The following is a 27963-nucleotide window of genomic DNA, read 5'->3' as shown; positions in this document are numbered from 1 at the left end:
AATAATACTCTTACTGAAATAATTGTCAGGGGAATAACATTTAAGGTGAAATGGGGTTTAACGACGTCGCGTCCATGATAAGTGCACGCATATAGCGACGTGCATGCACGCGTGTATATGTATATATGCGCTTGTACTAGTCCAGAGCTGTTTTTGTAGCGCTAGCCCACTGAGATACCATGACACAATTTTGGCAGATATTTATTATGAATATAGAAAGTTCCCCTTTTATTTACATGTATACTCCACTCAGACACAGTATACTGAGCAGACCAGTCCTTGTTATATCCCTTAATGCCGAGTGACAGGCAAAGTAACAACAAGCACCATCTTTTAACCTCTTTTGAAATGACGCGGCCAGGGGATCTATCCACTCCACCAACCAGGCGATCATATGCATCTGTAAGGTTGCATAACAAGAATCGACGTAACGAGATATACTGTTTATTATACAAAGACATGTTTATCTACAGAACCAATTCCACGGCAGTTCCAGCCTAGTATTTACCAAGAATCTTGGTTCCGGATATGGTAAACTGTCCGCTTAAAACATTGGAACTCATGGCCTTCTTCTGATGGGGCTGCTGGCCTCCCACATAGATGTTCATCTTGCCTGAAACAAACATCAACATGTGTATTAGACTTCTAGAGTTCGGTATCATTTGCTTGTTTGTTTGTTGTTTAACTCCGCACTCAGAAATATTCCAGCTATATGACGGCGGTCTGTAAATAATCGAGTCGTTACCAGACAATCCAGTGATTGACATCGTGAGCATCGATCCCCGCATTTGGGATACGATAACATGTATAATCCAAGTGAGCAAGCCTGACCACCCGATCCCGTTGGTCGCTTCTTACGACAAGCATAGTCACCTTTTACGGCAAGCATGGTTTGCTGAAGACCTACTCTACCCCGGATCTTCACGGGGCAGTATTAACCATCTAGTGTCTGAAATGAACATATTTTACAGAGGAAATAGTTGTTAAACGTAATTAAGTAATATAGACTTAATATTATAGACCTGCATGGGCTGAATGTCAGACGACACATGTATCAGCGAGAAGGGACACCATAGAGATGGAGAATATCGAGACCAAGTTAATATATTTACAATTGAGTCATTTATACAAAGTTACATTTAAAAACACATAAATTAATAGCAATATTCCTCATTATCCGATGGTCGTCCTAAAATGTACTCGTCCTGAATTATGTGTTGTCAGATTACCAGGGTAGGCACTAAAATGTTTCAATGTAGAGTAAACTACGGTTATAACGAACACGCTTATAACGAACTGACCTATATAACGAACTTATTTTTTAGTCCCGGCCATTTGTTGTATATATGCTGTATATATGCTTATAACGAACTACGGTTATAACGAACTAAAATGAGTGGTCCCTTTGAGTTCGTTATAACCGTAGTTTACTGTATAGGCAGAATAACAGTGTTACACATTTCAAACAACAAGTAAGGGTCCGAGGATTAGATATAATCTGTTCCCGAAAAAGCTGGAAAAATAATTACCAACGAAACTAAATCGTTTCAATGTTTTCGTAGAATAACAGTGTCAGACATTTCAAACAATATGTAAGGGTCCGAGGACTTAATGTAATATATCTTCCCGAAAAAGCTAAAACAATTACCAACGAAACTAAATCTTTCCTATTCTCAAGTATTTTCTGGGAATTGCTTTTCTCGAAAAAATCCCAGCCCCTCCCAGAATATTCAAGGTGCCTTAACACACACCTGGTAGAACAAACATCAACATGTGTATCGGTGACTGGGGATAGAGGCTTTCTGACATGGAGATTAAGACCATCGAGACTTAAGTACATCCTCAATATCTCCTGGGCTCGCATTTCGCTTAGTAAAAGGCGATTATAATTGTCGTAAGAGGCAACTAAGAGGATCGGGTGGTCCCTTAATACACACCTGGTAGCACCTTCCACGCATCCTGGTCATCCCACACAGCCAGGTTCTTGTGACTGATAGTAAACTTGAAGGTTGTGTGCTGCCCTTGTTGGACGTACACTCTCCCGAAGGCAACCAGTTTGTACTTCGGCATGTTCAGGGAGCTGTCCGTCCACGACACATATACCTGGATGATCTGAAAAGCCAACAAAGCATTTGGTCAAAATATACAATACTTTACAAATACCCAACTCGTGAGTGAGTGAGTGAGTATGGTTTTACGCCGCTTTTAGCAATATTCCAGCAATATCATCGCGGGGGACATAGGCCGTGGGCTAGGTATGACCCACGAGCACCCCCCCCGCCCCACATCCAAACCCCACTTAATTTTTTTAAAGCCCATAAACATACTCAACATGATTTTGAATGTTAACAAGAAAAAAAAAGTTGGGACGAACTTGTTGTTACAGCCTTTCAAAGTATGGTACCCCATATCGCGTTTTCGGCCGGTTTTGCCGTATATCACTTGGGGGTATGATTACGTTTTGGGTTGTCATCTCACTAGTGACCCACTGATCTTCAAGTGTGATATACCACTGGAATCCATATATAAATACCTCTCCAATGAGGTATCAATAATTGGTATTGAGTGAATGTGGACCAACCCATGGCAAATCGAACGTCATATATCCCGACAAAACCAAATTCTTCTCGCACAAACCTTTAATCCGGTATATGTTCTAGGTACGTGTGCCTGATTCCACTATAATCTTCTAACACATGTTCCAGTACATCCCTTGAAGTACTTACTTAACATGTGATGTTACCAGGTGAAAATCTTTTGCCCCAATTTGGAACAAATTTACTCTTATAATATCAGAGTAGGATACCTAATATTGCATTCTCAGCTTAGCTACATCGGAACAACGCTTGGATGTTATGCTCAGGATTTAGCTTGTCATCTTGTGTTTTATTCACCGTCCTTGAGGGGTTATATGCCATAGGAAACCATATATAAACACCATAATTTGATGTAGGCTGATTATTGATCTACTTTTGGACAATCATAAAGAATACTTCTTGATAACTCTGATATCACTCACTTTTGTATGCATATAAGAGGTTCACAGCATAATGCTCGAGCCGATTTCAGAACTTTGAATGAAATGGACCTATGTGTAACATATTCAAGATGGCAACCATAAAGCTGTGCAAAAAAACTGATCATAATGTAAATGTTATTTATTTCAGCAAATATACAAATCAATTTTTTGGACGCAGGCTTGATATTTTGCCAAATTTTGCCATTTCAAGTTGAATTTCAGATTCTTTAGTACAGCTACTAGTTAAGGTGAATTTGCAGGGGGCACCACCGAAGGTAAAAGACGAATTCACTTACTAACATTTAATCCATACATAACTTAGCTACTTAAGTTTCCAATTTACAGAAAATGTCCAAATGTGAATCGTCCAAATCGTATATGAATGGCTTGAAATGAACAGGGACCGTGCATTCACAGAAATAAATTATATTCCAATTAAGTACTTAAGATTCTCTTACAGAATACCCAAGTTAATATATATGGAAATGTCCCACCTTGTAACAATGTCATCACCATGATTATGTGTCTTTTGAGGTTGAACTGTTGTCACTGAGACCAACATCTTATACAACCGGGAACAACTTTGACAGCTTTGACATCTCAACCTAAACGGAAACGTATCCCCAGTAATCCAGAGCCAGTGTGCATTATACATGTACCTGGCTTGAATATGGCCCACTACAACGTCTGAGCAAAGCCAAAGATCCTGATGAGAAGATGGAAAAGCTGAAGGAGCGATCAAGCGTAGAAGGATGGCAGAACCTCCAGAAAGGCCAAATCAAATGGAAGTGTCATGTACAAGCCTGCCGGCAGTTCTGGAAGAAACCCATGACTATCACAGAGAATATTATCAGCGTTTTACAATGAACCTTGACAGTTTGTAACAACCTGAAATTAAATCTTAGGAACTAGCTGGCCGCCCAATTCGGCGTTCATCGTATGAGCCCATCATCTTCGAACCTGACTGCATCTTTTGTACTTCGTATTCATGAAAAAAATTCAAGTCAAAAGGAAGCTGGACAACAGAAGGCCTCACAAACTTCAGTCGGGATGGATGGCAGCATGTCATTGAAGTAGCTCAACGTCAAAACGATGAGCCTATCCTGCTGCGGATCAGAGGGAAGGACCTATTTACCTGTGAAGCAAAATATCACAAGTCGTGCCGAACTGGTTACATACAGATTCCTGAGAAATGGATTCCAGTGGTATATCACACTTGAAGATCAGTGGATCACTAGTGAGATGACAACCCAAAACGTAATCATACCCCCAAGTGATATACGGCAAAACCGGCCGAAAACGCGATATGGGGTACCATACTTTGAAAGGCTGTAACAACAAGTTCGTCCCAACTTTTTTCTTGTTAACATTCAAAATCATGTTGAGTATGTTTATGGGCTTTAAAAAAATTATGTGGGGTTTGGATGTGTGTGTGTGTGGGGGGGGGGGGGTGCTCGTGGGTCATACCTAGCCCACGGCCTAACACCAGAAATGGGCTTCACACATTGTACCCATGGCGGGAATCGAACCCGGGTCTTCGACGTGACGAGCGAACACTTTAACCACTAGGCTACCCGACCGCCCCTCCCAACTCATGATGTTCAGCACCATGTTTGACCAACCGATCGCCGTTTTAAACGTCGTGGAGATAGTTGGAAGTCAATGATCCATATAAATACATAGATACGATAAGAGTGAGTGAGTACGGTTTCACGACGCTTTTAGCAATATTCCAGCAATATCACGGCCGGGGACAGCAGGAATTGGCTTCACACATTGTACCCATGTGGAGAATCGAACCCGGGGAAAAAGGCCTTCAGCGTGACGAGAGAAAGCTTTAACCACTAGGCTATACCACCGCCCCTGATAAGATAAGATACGATAAGAAATTATTATCTGTTACTGGCTCCCAGGGGAAATATCGCTGTCATTTTATGAAACACTGTCAACTAGTACCCGGTCAGTAATTGGAACACACTGGTATTAGGTTTCTTAACTCCGAAGGCAGCACTATTGCAGTAATATATGTTTCTTAACTCCGAAGGTAGCACTGTTGCAGTTATATATGTTTCTGAACTCTGAAGGCAGCACTATTGTAGTAATATGTTTCTGAACTCTGAAGGTAGCACTATTGCAGTAACATATGTTTCTGAACTCTGAAGGCAGCACTATTTCAGTAGTATATGTTTCTTAACGCTGAAGGTAGCACTATTGCAGTAATATATGTTTCTGAACTCTGAAGGCAGCACTATTGCAGTAGTATATGTTTCTTAACGCTGAAGGTAGCACTATTGCAGTAGTATATGTTTCTTAACGCTGAAGGCAGCATTATAGCAGTACTATATGTTTCTTAACGCTGAAGGCAGCACTATTGCAGTAATATATGTTTCTGAACACTGAAGGCAGCACTATTGCAGTAGTATATGTTTCTTAACACTGAAAGCAACACTATTGCTGGAGTATATGTTTCTCAACACTGAAGGCAACACTATTGCAGAAGTATATGTTTCTTAACACTGAAGGCAACACTATTGCTGGAGTATATGTTTCTTAACACTGAAGGCAACACTATTGCTGGAATATATGTTTCTGAACACTGAAGGCAACACTATTGCTGGAGTATATGTTTCTGAACACTGAAGGCAGCACTATTGCAGAAGTATATGTTTCTCAACACTGAAGGCAGCACTATTGCAGAAGTATATGCTTCTCAACACTGAAGGCAGCACTATTGCAGAAGTATATGTTTCTTAACACTGAAGGCAACACTATTGCTGGAGTATATGTATCTCAACACTGAAGGCAGCACTATTGCAGTACTATATGTTTCTTAACACCGAAGGCAGCACTATTGCAGAAGTATATGTTTCTCAACACTGATGGCAGCACTATTGCAGAAGTATATGTTTCTTAACACTGAAGGCAGCAATATTGCAGAAGTATATGTTTCTGAACACTGAAGGCAACACTATTGCAGTAGTATATGTTTCTTAACACTGAAGGCAACACTATTGCTGGAGTATATGTTTCTCAACACTGAAGGCAGCACTATTGCAGTACTATATGTTTCTTAACACTGAAGGCAACACTATTGCTGGAGTATATGTTTCTCAACACTGAAGGCAGCACTATTGCAGTAATATATGTTTCTCAACACTGAAGGCAGCACTATTGCAGTTATATATGTTTCTTAACGCTGAAGGCAGCACTTTTGCTTTAATGTATTTTTCTGAACGCTTTAGCAGGATCGCAGTGATGTCTTGATGGCCTGTACATTATCGACACTGGACAAAGAAGACAGTATAGCAATTAAACGTTATTAAATCATAATGATTATTTGCTTTTGAACTTCAACAAACGTCATTACCGACCTCATCAGCGTTGTAAATTCCGGTGTTGCTGACGACGACCTGTCCCTTGAGGTCACTTCCGGCGTTGATGTTGTGGTTGTACTGAAGACCGGAGTAACGCCAGGTGGTGTAGGAGAGCCCGTAGCCGAAAGGATACAATGGGTCGCCCTTGAAGTACCAGTAAGTACGTCTGTCCATCGAGTAGTCAGTCATTGGTGGGATCTGGCAACGTAAGAGCGATACGTGTCTTGATTAGTGGACAAAATGGGTCGCCCTTGAAGTACCAGTAAGTACGTCTGTCCATCGAGTAGTCAGTCATTGGTGGGATCTGGCAACGTAAGAGCGATACGAGTCTTGATTAGTGGACAAAATGGGTCGCCCTTGAAGTACCAGTAAGTTCGTCTGTCCATCGAGTAGTCAGTCATTGGTGGGATCTGGCAACGTAAGAGCGATACGAGTCTTGATTAGTGGACAAAATGGGTCGCCCTTGAAGTACCAGTAAGTACGTCTGTCCATCGAGTAGTCAGACATTGGTGGGATGTGGCAACGTCAAGACGATACGACTCTACTGAATGATGAACGATAGTGAGGTGTCCCTTATGCCGATTTACAATACCATGTCAGTATTCAAGAAGATCCTTGTGAGGGGCGGCGCTTAATATCTTTTCTCCAATTTGAACTGCCGTGAATGGTTTTCTCAACCATTCGCTTAGGACTGACATTATACATTTCATACATGGTGCACCTCCTATATACCCTAGAGGAATTGATTGCAATTGGATAACATTGAAGTTCAAGGTCACTAGGGTATGAAGAAGGTCATTTGGTGTGAATTAGGTGTCAAAAAGCTTTTCGATAACATGAGATAACATGAATATTTGAATTAAGTAACCATGACCTCATGGGCTTGATCTCGTTCGGAGGAGATTTTAGATAAACTTCACACAATGGAAGACTTGCAAAGATTATAAGTCAGACTGTATTAACAGAAGTATCCAGTAACTTTACATTTGACACACAAGATGATGCTTTCAATTTCAAGTTTCCCGGAAACTCATGGCAGAGAATGAAGGTCAAGGTCAAGGGACAAGAAATAATCATTTCTTCTTTATTAGGATAGTTATAGTTAAAGTATTTCAGTTTCAAAGCATTGAGCATGTTTTCCAAAAACGGAAGTCGTGTCATTAAACCGGAAGTGGTTATAATTTCGTTGTTAAGGTACTTAAAGGCATAGGTGTGTTATTTTACTTGTAAAATTGTTTTTTGTACTAACGTGATGTCCCTTAGTTTGCTCTTCTCAACAGGGGAGGCGTTTAGCATACAAAACACTGAGGCTCACTAGCCGGCCTACTATCACTAAATGTATCAATATAATGGTTATTCAGGAGGATGACAGAGGCAGACAAAAAAAAATAGAAATGAAAAGGGGAGGCAATAGGATGCCGGATATTCTTTCTGTTTCAAAGTTCTGGTTTGGGAACTTTCGGAAAAGGTTGGAATGTGATTGCTTCTGTTCTTGTATGTACTGCTAACATCTCTCTTGTTGAACCCCCTAAGTGATAATCGTTGTATGATACTGACAAATAATGGATAATTATCAGGGCGAATCTGAAATTCCAACCCATGTTCATTTGATCTGGCATGCCAAAGACGTCTAATTAAAAGCGTGAACACCCTTATCCATGATCATAAAGTCCATTGTTCTTTCCCAACCATACATGGGCATGTGTTTATGACTCACTATCAAATAGTGATGATACCAATGTTCGCGAAAAAAGAAAAGCGTATCCGGCCCCACAGGTGGCACTCATCACAAACACATGCAAAGACAAGTCAAGTGTTCACCTGAAAAGTCAAAATGGAATTCTATCGAACATCAAGAACATGTCCACAATATGTCTTCCATTAAGCTCAGTGATCCTGATCAAACAATGTCAAAGTCATATGGAATCTTCATAAAAATAACATGCCTGATTGTACACGAAATTGTAAACACCAAAGGCTGGAGCTACCGGATTTCAGTTAATCTTTAAGACAGGAATTTGGTAGTAAGTTTATGGAATCCAGTGCCAGTGCCAGTCTTCGGGTTTCAGTGTCAAGCTAAAACGTTATAGTACAAGATGCGTGGTTTTGACACCGGCTGTTTAACATGCATTAAGTGGCCCACCTGACTGTCACTGGCCGGCACAGTGTACGGCATCTTTGCAGAGGGCACGGAATGAGGACCATCGTTTGTCAGAACCTTCTGGATTGCCTCCCCTGCTTTTTGATGGGGTATGAAGCAATCAAGTATCGCTGTCACGTGGGGGTTCGCCTCGGCCCACGCGACTTGTAGTGGTCCGCCATTAAACAGAAGAAGGATGATTGGAGTTGCCGCAGCTCGTTTACCAATAATTCCTGGTCCTCCTTGCACTGAAATTCGAAATGGAGGAGTGGGTGTGAGTGAGTGAGTTTGATTTTACGCCGCTTTTAGCAATATTCCAGCAATATCATCGCGGGGGACACCAGAAATGGGTTTCACATATAGTACCCATGTCGGGAATCGAACCCGGGTCTTCGGTGTGACGAGCGAACGCTTTAACCACTGGGCTACCCGACCGCCCCTCGAAATGGAGGATCTAAAACGAGATGGATTATGTTGTTTTTTCGTCTTACACCTCAACCTCAATTATCCAGCGTATTGTTATATATCCAATCCATTATGACATACACACATTGGTCCCATACGGCACCTAAGTTTCTTCGCGGAAGTGACATCACAACTTCCATCTCCGTCACTGATGAGCTTGAACTCATCAGCCAATCACAATGATTCTTCTTAACGAGGTTCGGCATAGATCTACATTCAAAATAGCGGGGACGGTGGCGTAGCCTAGTTGTTTAATCATTTGCTTGCCACGCCGAAGACCCGGGTTCGATTCCCTACATGGGTACACTGTGTGAAGCCCATGTCTTTTGTCTCCCGCCGAGATGTTGCTGGAATATAAAAGCGGCGTGAAACCATATTCACTCATATTTCATTTGAAGTTATCTCCCTTTCTCTGATGCTTGAGCCAATAAAAACAAGTCCACGTATACCCGACCAGGAGCGAACCCCTTATATTTTCAATTTAGGATTCTACAAAGAATCAGAATGAATTTTAAGCTGGAAAATATGTTTCTTGAGTATTAGATAAGGGTAGGGCAATCCTTATGGTTGCAAGCGTAATCAGTTGTATTTGAGATGGTACATAATAACACGAGGTGAGTTCTTGTGATATCCTTACTGTAGCCAATATCGTGTAAGTTGTTTGGGTGGCTAATTTTAGTGTGGAGTCATACGAACTGGACCAAAAACGAATGGGTTGCGGGTACAACGGACTGGAGATTTGCTACACAGAATAATCGAGAAAGAAACCTTGGGGTTCTGTCCTAGATTATGGCTGACGGGTTACTGAGTACATTCAGGGCCAGACTGTTTCCGAAACCTGTTTTGCGTTGTTCGTACCATGATTGACGACAGTCTTCAGAAGGTCCAGTTGATGTCCTGGCAGACCGACACTGTGGCGGTCGTGACCCTCCCGTTCAATAGTCTGTCCTGAAATAATACAGTCCACATATCGTTAAGAAAGACGTCTATGGTTACATCACGGATAAGATATAAGTAGGCAATGTCTGTTTTAACTGGTTCCTTTGTTGCTGGGGGCACGGGTGGCCCAGTCACCTAAGGCGCTGCAATTCGCTGTGCAGAGTTGCTTTCCTTGGACACGCCAGAAACCTATGATTGTGGGTTCGAATCCCGGTCCGGCCAGATTGTGTTTCTAGGTTTGTCAGAACCATACCGTGCTCGTGGGTTTCACCAAAGTGGTAAACGTCTGAGACCTGCATCATGTCGGGCATTCCACACTCTTCAAGCTGACACGCCGCGATATAACTGGAAAAATGTTCAAAGAGGCCTTAGACCCAACTCACTCGTTAGTTGCTTAACGGTACACTCAGCAATACCCCAGCTATGCAACAGCTGCTTGTTAATAATCCAGTCATTAATATTATGACCAGGTCTACCACCAGGTCTGTTCAGACAAGGAATCCACGCGGGTGTGTTCTAACAAGTATCAGTATTCATAATAATGAGGGGGCACGGGTGGCCCAGTCGTCTAAGGCGCCGCGATTCGCTGTGCAGAGTTGCGTCCCTTGGGCACGCCAGAAACCTATGATCGTAGGTTTGAATCCCGGTTCGCACCGATTATGTTTCTAGGTTTGTCAGCACCATACCCGTGCTCGAGGGTTTCACCAAAGTGGTAAACGTCTGAGACCTGCATCACTTCGGGCTTTCCTCCCACATTAAGCTAACACGCCGCGATTTAACTGGAACACTGTTAAAAGCGGCGTTAACCAAACTCACTCACTCACTCATAATAATGTAGAAGAAACGGGTGGCCGAGTGGTCTAAGGTGCTGCAATTCCCTGCGCGAAGTTGCGTCCTTTGGGAATGACAGACATCTATGATCTGATGAACATGTTTCTAGTGAGTGAGTATGATTTTACGCCGCTTTTATATTCCAGCAATAACACGGCGGGGAACACCAAAAATGGGCTTCACACATTGTACCCATGTCGTGAATTTAACACGGGTCCTCGGCGTGACAAGTGAACGCTTAAACCACTTGCAGCGTTAGAAATTGGCACTAGTCCTGTAGTCCTTGCCAAACTTCCCAATGGTAAAGGTATCATAAGGACCAGTAGAAATTTGCTATTGTTAGGGGTTTTGCTATATGTTATCATTATAAGGACCAGTGGTCTGAAACTGTTAGTTTCTACCCCTTACTGGGCTACCCGACCGCCCCCGACATGTTTCCAGGTAAGCATCACTTCGGGCTTTCAACATGACATCGTCGCATCGTGATATAACAGAAATACTGTTCAAAGTGGCGTTAAACCAAATGCGCCCGCTGACGTTAAAACACATCTGTGACGTCATTCTATTGTTTGAACGCTCCATTATTTTTCAGGAATGGAGAGTTGCTTGTCAACTGTACATTATCTTGAAGCAGCATTTGAATTTTTCAAATATCTGCAACAGTTACTACAGAATATTTTGTCAAAGTGTAAAAGTAGGGATGAGTTTTAAGTAGGGGAATATCCTCGTAACTCTCCATTCCTTAAAAATAATGGGCCTCGGCCCCTGCGGGGCCTCTGCTCCATTATTTTTAAGGAATGGAGAGTTACTCGGACATTCCCCTCTACATAAAGTGTATATACTTATTGGCCCAATCAATCGACATAGCATGTTGAAATTATAACTTACTATCTTGACATTTTAAGAAAACATGATCCTGTAAGGCTTCCGTAATAAACCTTTACAGCGAGTTGCACGTGCTAATGCGTGACTAGCGGGGTATCGCTATACGTTTTGTCCCAGTCAGTCTATAACGTACCTCCTCCAAGACACACAAATATTGCATCGACGCCACTAACAGCACTGATGACGTCGTGGTTGTTGAGGTGGTTACAGTTCACGTCGTTGCAGCCATCTTTAACGTTCACATGATTGGCCAGGTTTTTCAAACCATCGAGAGCGCTGTCCACAAGACGACTGTCTGTCCCAGATGCATAATCCCCTTTTAGGTCGTTCTTGTTGTCTGACATCGGACCGACCACCTAGTGAGACATACAGTTGATTTGTGACAAGGGAGAAACACCAAGAATTTCATTGTTTGTTTGTTGTTTAATGCCACACTCAGCAATATGCCAGCTGTACGACAGCGGTCTGTAAAAAGTCTATTCTGGACTAGATAATTCAGTGATCTTATTATGGGGGCGGTGGGGTAGCCTAGTGGTTAAATCGTTCGCACGTCACGCCGAAGACCCGGGTTCGATTCCCGACATGGGTACAATGTGTGAAGCCCATTTCTGGTGTCCCCCGCCGTGATATTGCTGGAATATTGCTAAAAGCGGCGTAAAACCATACTCACTCACTTAAATATATTATGAGCAACGTTTTTTTTGTTTAACGCCGCACTATACTCCAGCTATATGACGGCGGTCTGTAAATAATCGAATATGGACCAGACAGTCCAGTGATTTGTATCATGGGCAACGATCCAAGCTGTCAGTTAGAGCTGAGCCTGACCACCCGACCTAACAATTCGCTTCTTACGACCAGCATACCGGAATTCTGCCCCGGAGGGCAGTCTGGTAGCCCAGTGATTAAAGTGTTCGCTCGTCACGCCGAAGACCCGGGTTCGATTCCCGACATGGGTACTATGTGTGAAGCCTATTTCTGGTGTCCCCCGCCGTGATATTGCTGGAATATTGCTAAAAGCGGATTAAAATCAAACTCACTCACTCACACTCACTCCTCCATTTCGAATTTCAGTGCAAGGAGGACCAGGAATTATTGGTAAACGAGCTGCGGCAACTCCAATCATCCTTCTTCTGTTTAATGGCGGACCGCTACAAGTCGCGTGGGCCGAGGCGAACCCCCACGTGACCGCGGCGTCAGTCTGACCCGGATTCTCAACGGGTTCCCAAGTTAGTTGTCCTTGACTGGCATGAATAGCATGTCCAGGGAGACAAGAATTTTAAACGTGGCTATCATAAGAACTATTACATGTACTAGCAAGACAATCACAGAGATATCCTTTGTCTTATTCAAACCATGGGTAACCTAACTTCCGGGAATAACGAAGGTAGGCCTCTGTTTGATGGTGGCTAGAAATGAAACAAACAAGGCATATTTATTCGATGGTGCTGTATTTGATACGGATATCACAGTTGTGATTTTGACGTTAAGTTTGTGACTGTTTTCAGCCTGGTAACGTTATGATAACGTTTTTTGTTTTTTTATCAAATCCAATTCTCAAGTGTATGCTTTCTTTTGCCCGGCAGTTTACGATGACCACGTGGTACGACACTGCGTCGCCGGTTTCATCATGTATGTGATGTTGATGATGTTGATGATGATGACAACGATGATGATGACGATGTAAGCATGTATTACACAAAATACTCACCGCAATTTTATTCAGTTTGTGTTTGATGGGAAGATAGTCGTTCTCGTTCTTTAGCAGAACAAAGCTCTTCATGGCTGCTTCGAGAGCAAGAGCGATGTGGTCTTTGTTCAGCACATCTTTGTGTACATCGAGATTGTTATAGGGATTCATGGTGGGCGGGTCGAACTCACCCAGTCTCATTCGGGTGTAGATCAAAGGCTTCATCTGGTCCCGGACAAAAGTCTCGGATATTTTGCCTTGTTTGACTGCATCAGCTGCAACATTAATGTTAGAAGATGTTTTGTTTTTTTGTTTGTTTGTTGTTTAACGCCGCACTCAGCAATATGCCAGCTATATGACGGCAGTCTGTAAATAATCGAGTCTGGACCAGACAATCCAGTGATTGATATCATGAGCATCGATCCACGCAATTGGGATCGATAACATACATCAACCAAGTCAGCGAGCATGACCACCCGATCCCGTTAGTCGCCTTTTACGACAAGCATAGTCGCCTTTTACGGCAAGAATGGGTTGCTGTTAGAAGATGTGAAGGTGCGTACAACGCTTCTTTGGCTTCTTCTCTGCCACTTCACAACGTCTTTTGTTTGTTTGTTTAACGCTGACTCAGCAATATCCAAGCTATGTGACGGTTTGTGTAGTTAATAGGCTCAGACCAGACATTCCAGTGACTGACATCACGAGTATCATGTTTTGTTTGTTTGTTGTCTAACGCCGCACTCAGCAATATCCCAGCTATGTGACGACGGCTGTAAATAATCGTAACAGACCAGACAATTCTGGGTTGATGCATGTCATGCATAGATCGAGGTTCATGTCAATCACTGGATGGTCTGGTCCAGACTCAATTATTTACGCGATGCCGTCATATAGCTGGACTATTTAGGAGTTGATCAACAAACAATCGAACAGGAAGCGGTAACAGAACATTCTTTCTTATTTCACATTTTGCTCACTGTTGTGTTTTTATTTTTGTTTAAGGCAGCACTTATCAATATTCCAGCTATATGACGGCGTCCTGTAAAATAATCGAGTCTGGACCAAACACGAAAAAATGGCATAATACTCAACTGCTGAGGGGTATCTCAGACATCTTTTCTTTGAAATCAACAAATTTGACAATGTGACAATAGTGCGACAATAATGCGACAATAGTCCGACAATAGTTTGTTTGTTTGTTGTTTAACGCCGTACTCAGCAATATTCCAGCTATATGACGGCGGTCTGTAAATAATCGAGTCTGGACTAGACAATACAGTGATTGATGTTATGAGCAATGATCTACGCAATTAGGACACGATGACAAGCTATCGACCAAATCACCGGGCCTGACCACCCGATTCATTAAGTCTCCTCTTGCGACCAGCATAGGTTGCTGGGGACAACTCTTGCCCGGAATGTTCCCCAAAGTTCCCCATTGTGTCCCCGCTTGAGACGAGAAATGGAGCTTGAGACACTTTCTACCCCACGCCCCTACAAGTCGCATCATTTCGGACCAGTATGTTTTGTATTGTAGTGGGACAGTATGTTTTATATTATAGTGGGCCAGTATGATTTGTATTATAGTGATCCAGTATGTTTTGTATCATAGTGAAGCGGTATGTTTTGTGTGATAGTGAAGCAGTATGTTTTGTATCATAGTGAAGCAGTATGTTTTGTTTCATAGAGAAGCAGTATGTTTTGTATCATAGTGAAGCAGTATGTTTTGTATCATAGTGAGGCGGTATGTTTTTTATGATAGTGAAGCGGTATGGTTTGTATGATAGTGAAGCAGTATGTTTTGTATCATAGTGAAGCGGTATGTTTTGTATCATAGTGAAGCGGTATGTTTTGTATCAAAGTGACGTGGTATGTTTTGTATCATAGTGACGTGGTATGTTTTGTATCATAGTGAAGCGGTATGGTTTGTATCATAGTGACGTGGTATGTTTTGTATCATAGTGAAGCGGTATGTTTTGTATCATAGTGACGTGGTATGTTTTGTATCATAGTGAAGCAGTATGTTTTGTATCATAATGAAGCGGTGTTTTTTGTATCATAGTGAAGTTTGTTTTGTATCACAATGAAGCGGTATGTTTTGTATCATTATGAAGCGGTATGTTTTGTATCATATTGACACGGTATGTTTTGTATCATAGTGAAGTGGTATGTTTTGTATCATAATGAAGAGGTATGTTTTGTATCATAATGAAGCGGTATGTTTTGTATCATAATGAAGAGGTATGTTTTGTATCATAGTGAAGCGGTATGTTTTGTATCATAGTGAAGCGGTATGTTTTGTATCATAGTGACGCGGTATGTATTGTATCAAAGTGAAGCGGTCTGTTTTGTATCATAGTGAAGCGGTATGTTTTGTATCATAGTGAAGCGGTTTGTTTTGTATCATAGTGAAGCGGATGTTTTGTATCATTTTGCATACCCACCACATACCTAACGTGAGATACGCTCTGTCCTGGCTCCCCTCGACTTCAATGTTGCAGCCAGCCTTCAGGCAGGCGACCGCAGCCTCCATCTTCGTCTTGAAGTAGTGGCGTCGTTTGATCATAAACATGACTTCGCCAGCGTCAGCTATTATATAACCCTTGAAGTTCCACTCCCCTCGGAGGATGTCAGTGAGGATCTCCTTGTTGGCACACGCTGGGACGCCGTCAACGCTGCAGGGAATATACTCATGGACAAAAGTCACACACCAGTAAGGTTGAAATGTTATCTTACGACCAGCATATGCTACTGGGTTCCTATTCTACGCGAAATTTCAACGGGAGTTGAGAAATCGACAGGCGCTAGTCCAAACTAACCTGATAAAACATTTATGATTTTCTTCTTGTTGCCTTGGAAACTCTAACAATAAAATAAGCGCCGGTTAATTATTTTGGCAGGTGTCAAAATATTTTCTCAGTATACACTCTTCAAAAAGAAGAAACGGACAGGTAGCATGTAGTTCACTGAACCTGCGTACACAAAAAATCCGGTATATAAACTGGATATATGTTATTGGAAACTGTTGGTGGCCTGATGTTCGACAAACGGTGCTTCAAAACGCAGTCAAGTTATGGCATTCGTAACTCGTGGTAGTGGCTATAAAAAGGCAAGCATAAGCCAATAATTTGTCATTCAATTGTCAACCTTTGAAAATGCCGAAGACTCAGCGCTGCCGATCGGAACATCGCCATAGGACGTATCCATAGAGGGGATTCGCAGTCTTCTGTTGCACGCCACCGGCCGACCAAGAGTTACTACCCCTGCACAGGATCTCTACATTCGACTGTTCCACCTACGTCATCGCAATGCCAGAGCTACGGAGACATTCGTCACCACTCGCCCCTTTCCGTAACCTGCAAGAAGACTCGTCCCCCTATCGATGAATGTTATATGCGAAAATACGACAAACCAATGAGAATGCGCGTATGATTTCAAGTTCTTCGTCAAAGAATCCCTCGGAAATAATTTTTGATTTAACATATGTCTTGCATCTAAAAATATACCCAGGACACAGTTAAATGTGTTCAATCATACTGTATAATGTCGCACGTCCTATGTTCTTTAAATTGCATCTGAAATATATATAATACATGGGGAAATAATATGTGAACCATTACGCAACGAGTTGACAATTATTTTAGGTATGCCTGTTTGCGCTAAGACGGAACCCGGTCGCAAAAATGGCCATGAGAGGGGCACGAGTCGCTATTCGGCTTGTCCCGAAATAACACGAGTTGGTCACGAATGCTACGGAGACTGCAGGACGCATGGAGGGGGTGGAGGGGGGGGGGGGGGGGGGGCATATCCTTCATCACGAGACTTGGTTGTGGTTCAGGAAAATATGCCAGCAAGTCCCTACATGGATCAAATTCTTCAACCTCACCTTCTTCCATTAATATACTGCCAGAGGGAGCTGTTTCAACAGGACAACGCTCCATCGTACACAGCTGGTGTCACGGTAGACTACCTTCATAATTCCAACCTCAACGACTTGCCCTGGCCGTCGAGATCTCCAGGTCTCAACCCAAAATAACACCTCTGGGATGAACTCGATCGACGTGTACGTCAACGTCAGAACACGCCGTTAACACCCCCACAACTGGCCAACACGTTAGAAGCAGAATGGCGCAGAATTCTGCAGGACAGAATTCGTACACTTATCCAGTCAGTGCCGAGGAGATGAAGAACCGTGATTGCTTCCCGGGGCGGTCACACGAGATACTGAATTCAGCGCATACGTGTAGCCTTACGTGACATGACAATGAACAATTTTCAATGCCTCTGTACAACGACAACATGTGACTGTCGAGCTCCAAATTTTCATATTTGTATCTATGATATTAAATTAAATATATCGACTTTAGTAGGTACAATAAATTTACTAGAAATGTTACTGTGCGTTTCTTCTTTTGAAGAGTGTATATACAGTTTATGTTCCAAGTCAGATACTTGAGATGATATTTACATAAAAAGTTATCAGCTTGGCTTATGTTGTAAAAGCAACTTTGACGTCATCTTCCATTTTTCTCCGCAGTACAATGGTATGACGTCACATTGCAGCCAACGCGTACTTACAGGTTATAGGAACAGATGAGACTGTATGCTCCGGCCTCGACACATCTCCTGAACGGTGGGAGAAAATACGTCCTCAAGTCACGTGTGCTTACCTGGTTCGTGATGAATTAGAAAAACTTTTGATAATTACAACCATATGAAAACAACAACATTATTGCCGCTTTAAGAACACCAAACCAGCAACTGCATTCACGGGGGTATCACACCATGAATTTGGAAAATGTTCGATTGTCGTTGGACAATCTGAGGTTTCAAATGACAATAATCACCTCTGATTGAAACAGCTGACTTAACGGCTGCATCACCGCGGAAGCGAATATTTTTAGAAGAGGACATCTTTCTCTATCAACGTCGGACGCATTTTGAAATAATGGTATGCGCAAGTATAGATAACAATATACAAAGTTGCAATTACTGCAATATTCAACAACGCATTTTCGAAAGGATGTCACATTACCAGATAGCGAACGTTTTGGACGGAGGCATTTTGAAACATCCAAAACATGAGTCTTACTTTGGGGTCAAAGTCATGTCTATTGACTGGCCAATCTTCTGGGCCCCCGGATATGACGTAGTGCTTGCACCCCGAACTGGTCCTCAAGTAGCGGGTATCGTTTCCGTGAAGGCCCTTCACGTGGATGTAGCCGAGTTCACCGACGTGGTACGGGTCCTCCCCGAAAGTCTCCTGGGATGAATAAAGTGACAGTGCGTGAATGTTGTTTTACGCCCCTAGTAGGAGATATGAGTACAATTTGAAGCAGGCACCAAGAGATAAGGCACTTGTTAAGTTGATATACTGGAAAGAATGGTTTGTTACCAAAAATACCGGAAACGTTCATGCAGAATTTGATGTATGCTCCCAAAAATAAGGCACCGTCCATTTGATAATTTTATACTAAGGAAAGAATGGTTTGTTACCGAAAATACCGGAAACGTTCATGCAGAATTTGATGTATGCTCCCAAAAATAAGGCACCGTCCATTTGATATTTTTATACTAAGGAAAGAATAATTTGTTACCGAAAATACCGGAAACGTTCATGCAGAATTTGATTACGCATTATTACGTATTTCTTAAAAGTGACAACATTTCGATTATCTTACTTACCTGCCCTCTTCCCCATCGAGGATCTCTAAATGTGTCGACATTCGGGCTGAAACAGCTGATGGCCTTGTGTATCCCCAGACGTTCGTGACGCGCCATGTAGTAGTTAAAGTAGGCCCGCACTTCCGTACTGGTAACTACGGCCATCCGGTACACTAGGTCCGCACTGAAGACGAGGTCACGTGACGTTGTGAATAAATTCAATTAAATATGAAATAAATATAAAATGTCAACGCCAGAGAATAACCTGTTTCGATAATCCAACGAAACAGATCCCAGTACTGAATTACATTTTTGAATGTCAGATGGGAAATAAACCTGAACAACTATTGTACTGTGTAAAGAATTAGAAAGAATAGAACGAAAGAATTCAACGTCGTAAGATTAACATGAACAAATACAACAAATATCGACCAAACTGTATTTCGAAGGAATCAGAACATAAAAGGGACAAAACCCTTTCCTTGTTCATAAGAAATCTCTGCTAAAAGCAGAATCGATTGTACGATTCCGACTTTGTCATGAAATAGTGATTATACCAGGTGCTCGTGTATCCTGCCCAACCGGAGGCACCCATCACAAACACATGCGAAGGCAGGGCAATTGGTCACTGATGACCCAGCCTCTTACTAACAGTCAGTGCTGGCCTTGAGACACATTATCTATGCGTGTATCTTTTTGACAAAGAGATGGTTGAACAAGGTCACAGAGTAGGGTTTAAATGGGAGTGTATACTGGATTTCCAGATGGTGCACACACTGGTAAATTATCATTGCTGGCCTTGGGAAATATTATTGGACGGCGCCAGGCACCGTGCCTTATTCATTTTGGTTTGGGAATGAGTAATAGTTGGAAAGATGAAACAAAACGTTTAAAAGAATTTTATCTTTAAATTGTTTGATAGGCATTACTTAGAAGTTGACGGAAGACAAGATAGACACAATTTTTTATGGATAACAACTTCTTTAATACTGTGGAAAGCGACGTTTCAGTATTAAAGAAGTTGTTATCCATAAAAATTGTGTCAATTTTATCTTTGTCTCACATATTTATAATGATATGCGTACACCCGAACTGTAAATCATTACACTTAACATGTTAATGTTTATGCAGGTTCTAGGAGGCGACGGGCAAGGTACCACTCCAGCTCTATCCGACCTATGTCCCAAACAGCATTTCGTTGCGGTGAAACGTTGACCCATTTTCGTGTGGCGAGATCTGCCTGTCGAGGGGGCCGGGGACAGGCCTATAGCACATCGCTAGGCGGGAAACGTTAATCCAGTTTCCGTGTAGCGAGATATTAGCACTTTTGGACAGTGTGAATAATTGATGTGGCAGGCTACAGGAGTAAACATTTTACCATTAGAGAGGTAACTAGAATAAAAATAGCACACGTCCCACAACGATCTACTTCATCATAAATTAATATTAAAAAAATGTAGCTATTACTTGAATTTATTAATTTGAAAAAATGTTAATAACTTTACTACTGTAGATATAATTATATCATGTATGATTGTGTCAACTCAATACCCATTGTCCCTTGAAAACAGTAACAAATTTTCACAAAGTCATACTCGTGAAAACATACTACTAGTTTTATTTTCATAATTATTGTTTGAACTGAAATGTTCCATATTCTCATTCCTGATTCTGAAGATACTAGATGGAAAGCACAACTTGTTTAAACTTCTGGGTTTAATATGTGCACTTTACGACAGTATAGGTACTTGCATCAATAGGTAGGTGTGCGACAGAATTTCTTTGCGCCGTGTTGATCCTTAGGATTAAAATTATCTTATCAATGCTGTTATCTGTTTGACCAAGAATTAGTGGAACGAGGCCATGAATTGTATATTTGGGAGTGCACGAACTGGCGAAATGTCAGGTATAGAAAGATATAGTAACTGGTTTGAACTGATAATGTCCTTAATCTGGGTCAGTATCATTAAATGTTCGAGAGAGAGAGAGAGTGAATGAGAGAGAGAGAGGGGGGAGAGAGAGTCACAATATTGTCGCACAATTGTCATCATATTGCCACACTTTTGTCACACTATTATCGCACTATTGTCGCACAGTTGTCACACTATTGTCACGCTGTTGTGACGCCACTGTCACACTATTGTCACACTATTGTCGCACTATTGTCGCACTATTATCGCACTTTTGTCGCACAGTTGTCACACTATTGTCACGCTGTTGTGACGCTATTGTCGCACTATTGTCACACTATTGTCGCACTATTGTCGCACTATTGTCACACTATTGTCGCACTATTGTCACACTATTATCGCACTTTTGTCGCACTGTTGTCACACTATTGTCACGCTGTTGTGACGCTATTGTCACACTATTGTCGCACTATTGTCACGCTGTTGTGACGCTATTGTCACATTATTGTCACACTATTATCGCACTATTGTCGCACTATTGTCACACTATTATCGCACTATTGTCGCACAGTTTCCACACTATTGTCACACTTTTGTCGCACTATTGTCGCACTATTGTCACACTTTTGTCACACTTTTGTCACGCTGTTGTGACGCTATTGTCAAACTATTGTCGCACTATTGTCACGCTGTTGTGACGCTATTGTCACACTATTGTCACACTATTGTCACGCTGTTGTGACGCTATTGTCACACTATTGTCACACTATTGTCACGCTGTTGTGACGCTATTGTCACACTATTGTCACACTATTGTCGCACTTTTGTCGCACTATTGTCACACTATTGTCATGCTGTTGTGACGCTATTGTCACATTATTGTCACACTATTGTCGCACTTTTGTCGCACTATTGTCACACTATTGTCACGCTGTTGTGACGCTATTGTCACACTATTATCGCACTATTCTCGCACTATTGTCACACTATTGTCACGCTGTTGTGACGCTATTGTCACACTATTGTCACACTTTTGTCACACTATTGTCGCACTATTGTCACGCTGTTGTGACGCTATTGTCACAGTATTGTCGCACTATTGTCACGTTGTTGTGACGCTATTGTCACACTATTGTCACACTTATGTCGCACTATTGTCGCACTATTGTCACGCTGTTGTGACGCTATTGTCACACTATTGTCGCACTATTGTCACGCTGTTGTGACGCTATTGTCACACTATTGTCGCACAGTTGTCACGCTGTTGTCACACTATTGTCACACTTTTGTCACACTTTTGTCACACTATTATCGCACTATTGTCGCACAGTTGCCACACTATTGTCACGCTGTTGTGACGCTATTGTCACACTATTGTCACACTTTTGTCACACTATTGTCGCACTATTGTCACACTATTGTCACGCTGTTGTGACGCTATTGTCACACTATTGTCGCACTATTGTCACACTTTTGTCACACTATTATCGCACTATTGTCGCACAGTTGTCACACTATTGTCAGACTATTATCGCACTGTTGTCACATTATTGTAACGCTATTGTCACATTGTCAAATTTCAAAGAAAGGATGTCTGAGATACCCTTCAGCAATTATGTATTATGCCGTTTTTTTAAAGTTAAAAATCAAATTATTTTTTAGAAATAAAAACATGAAAAAGTTTTCTTTGAGTGCTGACAAAGCGCCAGTACAGTTCGTTCTTCAGTATATAATATCGCTAACTTATGATATTTTCAGTTGAAAATCAAACATAAAGTGGGAGGAAACTCAGAAGAGAAGCAGGCCTTAAGGTGTTTTCCACTTCAGTGATGCCCACGAGAACAGGGATGTCCACGAGAACAGTGATGCCCACGAAAACAGTCATGCCCACGAGAACAGGGATGCCCACGAGAACAGTGATGCCCACGAGAACAGTGATGCCCACGAGAACAGGGATGTCCACGAGAACAGTGATGCCCACGAGACGGTGATGCCCACGAGAACAGTAATGCCCACGAGAACAGGGATGCCCACGAGAACAGCGATGCCCACGAGAACAGTGATGCCCTCGAGACGGTGATGCCCACGAGAACAGGCATGCCCACGAGAATAGTGATGCCCACGAGAACAGTGATGCCCTCGAGAACAGTGATGCCCTCGAGACCAGTGATGCCCACGAGAACAGGGATGCCCAAGAGAACAGTGATGCCCACGAGAACAGTGATGCCCACGAGAACAGGGATGTCCACGAGAACAGTGATGTCCACGAGAACAGGGATGCCCACGAGAACAGTGATGTCCACGAGAACAGTGATGCCCACGAGAACAGGGATGCCCACGAGAACAGTGATGTCCACAAGACCAGTGATGCCCACGAGAACAGTGATGCCCACGAGAACAGGGATGTCCACGAGAACAGTGATGCCCACGAGACGGTGATGCCCACGAGAACAGGGATGTCCACGAGAACAGTGATGCCCACGAGACGGTGATGCCCACGAGAACAGTAATGCCCACGAGAACAGGGATGCCCACGAGAACAGCGATGCCCACGAGAACAGTGATGCCCTCGAGACGGTGATGCCCACGAGAACAGGCATGCCCACGAGAATAGTGATGCCCACGAGAACAGTGATGCCCTCGAGAACAGTGATGCCCTCGAGACCAGTGATGCCCACGAGAACAGGGATGCCCACGAGAACAGTGATGCCCACGAGAACAGTGATGCCCACGAGAACAGTGATGTCCACGAGAACAGTGATGTCCACGAGAACAGGGATGCCCGAGAGAACAGTGATGTCCACGAGAACAGTGATGCCCACGAGAACAGGGATGCCCACGAGAACAGTGATGTCCACAAGACCAGTGATGCCCACGAGACCAGTGATGCCCACGAGACCAGTGATGCCCACGAGAACAATGATGCCCACGAGAACAGTGATGTCCACGAGAACAGGAATGCCCACGAGAACAGTGATGTCCACGAGAACAGTAATGCCCACGAGAACAGGGATGCCCACGAGAACAGTGATGTCCACGAGAACAGTAATGCCCACGAGAACAGGGATGCCCATGAGAACGGAACATATGGTGCTGACAAACCAAGCGCGAACTGGCATTCGGACCCTAGGCCATATGTTTATGGCAGGCGTAAGGTACGCAATTCTTCCCCAAAATAAGTAGGGGTGGATGAATGTGGCGATTAGTTTCAGTCTGTTAGCATTTACTCATGTTAGGAGAAGCAAAGGTAAGCGTTCTTATGTACGGGTCAATTCAAGGTATATAAAGACTCACTCAAAGGAAGCACCAATTCCTATAAACTGTGGAAACCCCGTGGCGTTCCTTGTGACATCCCCGCGGCCACAGTTGCTCCACCAGGCGTAGTTCGTGAGCCCCAGACGCTTTATTGGCGGAGACTCGTCTGGTGGACACAGAACCAACAGAGTCAACTACACATGCAACATCGCCATCAACGAAATCCAAAGTCATTGTGGAAACAGATATAAATGCATGCCCCTTTTATATTAGATACCCAACACTCATAACGGGGATATTGGGAAGCTTGTCAGTTAAAGAGTCGACTCATCTCTGAAAACCTGGTTTCAGATACCAAATTGGGTACAAAGTAGAGTCATATGAAAGTTCGCATAAAGAAAAATAATTATTCTCTATTTTTGTTGCCACTTTTTAATCAATATATTTTTCTTGTGATTTTAATAAATAAATTTATTTTCTCGAAATTTCGACTTTCTTTCGTTAATTCAATTTTTTCTCTCCAAATTTCGAGTTTTTAGAACAAAATTGAATTAGCGAGAAAATAATGGAAATTACGAAGGGCAAACGGGTTCACCCTGGGACCGTGTATTTTGTTTGGATCGTTTGAACGAAGTCTTCGAAGACTCACCTTGACCGCTGGCCAGTTGGACTTGTATCTCCTGCAAGGTCATACGACTGACGAGGTCATCCACCCTAGCATCCCACCCCAGGTTGGTGTTCTGGTACGGCAGCGCGCCATGAACAACGTGCACGGCTGCAACACACACGACGACCACTAGTGAAACTGTCATGGTAAAATAGTGAAATTCCTGAAACAGTTTCTTTTATAGGCGCCGGATATCTAGATAGATATCTATTTTGGTGTCAGGCGAATGTTCTTTGTCGTATTCACGGTCATGTCTAATCTTTGACCTGAATGAAAAAAGGAAATCAGAATATATGAGTTGGAAATCAGCTATAACATTGTTCACATATTATTGTTCCGACGATTTTGTTTGTTTGTTTAACGCGCACTCAGAAATATTCAAGCTATATAACGGCGATCTGTGAAAAATAAGGTCTGGACCTGACAATCCAGTGGTTGACGTCATGACCATTTGTGTGCTGGCGATAAGGTGCCTCACTCTGGCAGTGTGGGTTTGAATCAGGGACGGGACTCAACCAAAAGAAGTACGAGAATCTGTACTTTACTAAGAAAGTGTTATCCCAAATATAACATTTGACCACATTCTAAATGGCATTCATATTATGACCATCAATCTACGCCCTTGGGATACAATGACATGCATCAACCAAGTCAGCGAGCCTGACAACCCGATCCAATAAGTGGCCTTACGACAAGCATAGGTTGCTGAAGACCTATTCTAACCAGGATCTTCACAGAGCTCCATTTTATATAAAATACAGTGGAACTATAACCTCAGTTTTGAGTCGGCTTTGGATGAATGCTAAATAATAGTTGCACTGTACCGCCATGATTGAAACTAGTGGTGATAGTGTAGTGCCTTTTTACATGCTGACTTTCTTACAACTGGGAGGCACCCGTGAAGATTCCGGGGTAGAATAGGTCTTCAGCAACGCATGCTTGCCGTAAAAGGCGACTATGCCTGTCGTAAAATGCGACTAACAGGATCGGGTGGTCAGACTCGCTGACTTGGTTGATGCATGTCATCGATTCCAATTGCGTGGATGGATGCTCATGATATTAATCACTGGATTCTCTGGTCCAGACTCGATTATTTACAGACCGCCGTCATATAGCAGGAATATTGCTGAGTGCGGCGTTCAACAACAAACCAACCAACCAACCAACCAACCCTAGGGTCATCATCTCCAAGGCTAGTTCTCCCAGCCTTACACATACCTGCCCAACGTTTAACTGTGGAATAGCTAGGGCACTTATCCCCATACACTTGTGACATGCGGTCATGAATTTCTTGGGATACATTTCATGAATACTTTTCTCTAAAGTCAAATACTTGATGACTCCTCGGTACTCGTTCTTTCCCATTTCTTTTCCATTTGGACCCCAACACGTTCATCTGGCTGTTACTAATTAGTATGTTCAGTCTATTCAGATATGAGGTTCATAGATAATAAACTTCGGTGAGTGTGTGAGTCAGTTGGGTTTAACGCCGCTTTTAACATTATTCCAGTTATATCACGGCGTGTCAGCTTAATGTGGGAGGAGAGCCCCAAGAGATGCAGGTCTCAGACGTTTACCACTTCCGCGAAACCCACGAGCACGGGTATGGTGCTGACAAACCTAGAAACATAATTGGGGCGAACCGGGATTCGAACCCACAATCATAGGTTTCTAGCGTGTCAAGGGGACGCAACTCTGCACAGCGAATCTCGGCGCCTTAGACGACCGGTGCCCCCTTCATAAACTTCGGAGAAACGGAAACTACACAGCTCAGTTGATTTTATCATATGTTTGATTTTAAATTGAAAATATCTTGAGTTAACCATATTATATCCTAGAAATAAACTGTACTAGTGCTTAGTCAGCACTCAAAGAATACTTCTAGATGGTTATATTTTTTTAAACATATTCATTTAATTTAAAACTTTTAAAAATTATACAAAATAAACCCGCATTATATAGTCTTCTGTGAAAATCAATAAATTTGCTTTTATGTGTCATGGTTAAATAGACATAATCAAATTTAAGTTCTTTAGTTTTCATTTACTTAAAAGACAAACAAGGTATAGTTTCCTTTGTCCCTCAGTGTATATTTCCATTGAGTGGACGTTTCGTATTATGTTATATTTTTATAGCTAAGTACTAGTTTTAGATATAATCTGTGATAAATCTAGTTATTTTACTGTCCTTCGTCGACAGGTTTTTATTTCGTATAATTATGTGTATTATTAATGTACTTCTCGTCACGGTATGGCTGAAATACTGCCGATGTGACGTTAAATCTTAACTCACTCACTCACCATTGAGTGGCCATTAGCTTTGGGAGTGATCGTCATATTTAATTTTCCAATTCAAATGTGTAAAGAGGTAATTGAAATTCGAAAGAGGAAATATGTTTGATTATGTTTAATCAAAATAGTTAAATTGCAATTATCCTTTTGTGCGAATTTATACTTAATAGGCTCAGGTGGTAAGCTGACATTTAGCCATCTTGAAGCAAAAGCGTATAAGATATATATACATGTATGCTGGATCCGTCCGCTGAATACAGATTAACGGACGGCTCGCAGTCATTGTTTCGTAAAGCATTTTCATTCAGTTGGATTACTTGTTTGTTGTTTAACGCCACAGTCAGCATTATTCAAGCTGTATGAAAGTGAGTGAGTGAGTGAGTGAGTGAGTGAGTGTGTGAGTGAGTGGGGGGACCCGCACGGGTGTGGTGCATGGGCACAACGTGTGTCAACTGGTTAGAGATGGACCATCGCTGCCAAAGCCTCTATCGAAATGTCCAACAGTTCCAAGATAAGACACGCTGAACAAACCCTCCGTATGGATTCGCCATCAACGTACAACGACACTTGGGATGCAACTCTGCACAGTGAATCGCGGCGCCCTAGACGACTGGGCCTTCCGTGGCCCCCCAACTGAACAAACACGTGTTGATCGAATTTATTAGAAGTGGCATTATGTGTACGTTACAACCATTTGTTTGTGACGTCAAGTAGCCATATACCTGACATATTGCTACTTTGCATTTTGACCCACTCCGTCAAAGCCACTGTTAACAGTTTTTCAGCGTGTCAGCTTGATATATAAGAAAAGCCCGATGTGATGCAGGTCTCAG

At 42.4% G+C, this 27963-nt stretch overlaps 1 protein-coding gene across 1 annotated transcript; it reads right to left on the bottom strand.

The window, feature by feature from the left end:
- Positions 1-497: 497 nt before the first annotated feature.
- LOC139460845 (uncharacterized) lies at positions 498-24984 on the bottom strand. Its single transcript, XM_071242325.1, has 13 exons — positions 24822-24984; positions 24212-24338; positions 19029-19191; positions 18436-18606; positions 17922-18013; positions 15795-16018; positions 13365-13618; positions 11787-12009; positions 9857-9946; positions 8537-8781; positions 6391-6591; positions 1938-2112; positions 498-613 (listed from the first exon to the last, which is right to left on the bottom strand). Exons 1-13 carry the CDS (start codon positions 24982-24984, stop codon positions 498-500), a joined length of 2244 nt encoding a protein of 747 aa, XP_071098426.1.
- Between the last annotated feature and the right edge of the window lie 2979 nt (positions 24985-27963).

The sequence above is a fragment of the Haliotis cracherodii genome, unplaced genomic scaffold (assembly GCF_022045235.1).
Source record: "Haliotis cracherodii isolate W230 unplaced genomic scaffold, xgHalCrac1.p SCAF_14, whole genome shotgun sequence".
Taxonomy (NCBI): domain Eukaryota; kingdom Metazoa; phylum Mollusca; class Gastropoda; order Lepetellida; family Haliotidae; genus Haliotis; species Haliotis cracherodii.
Note: the sequence above shows the minus strand (reverse complement) of the source record. Positions and strands in the feature narration are given on the sequence as shown.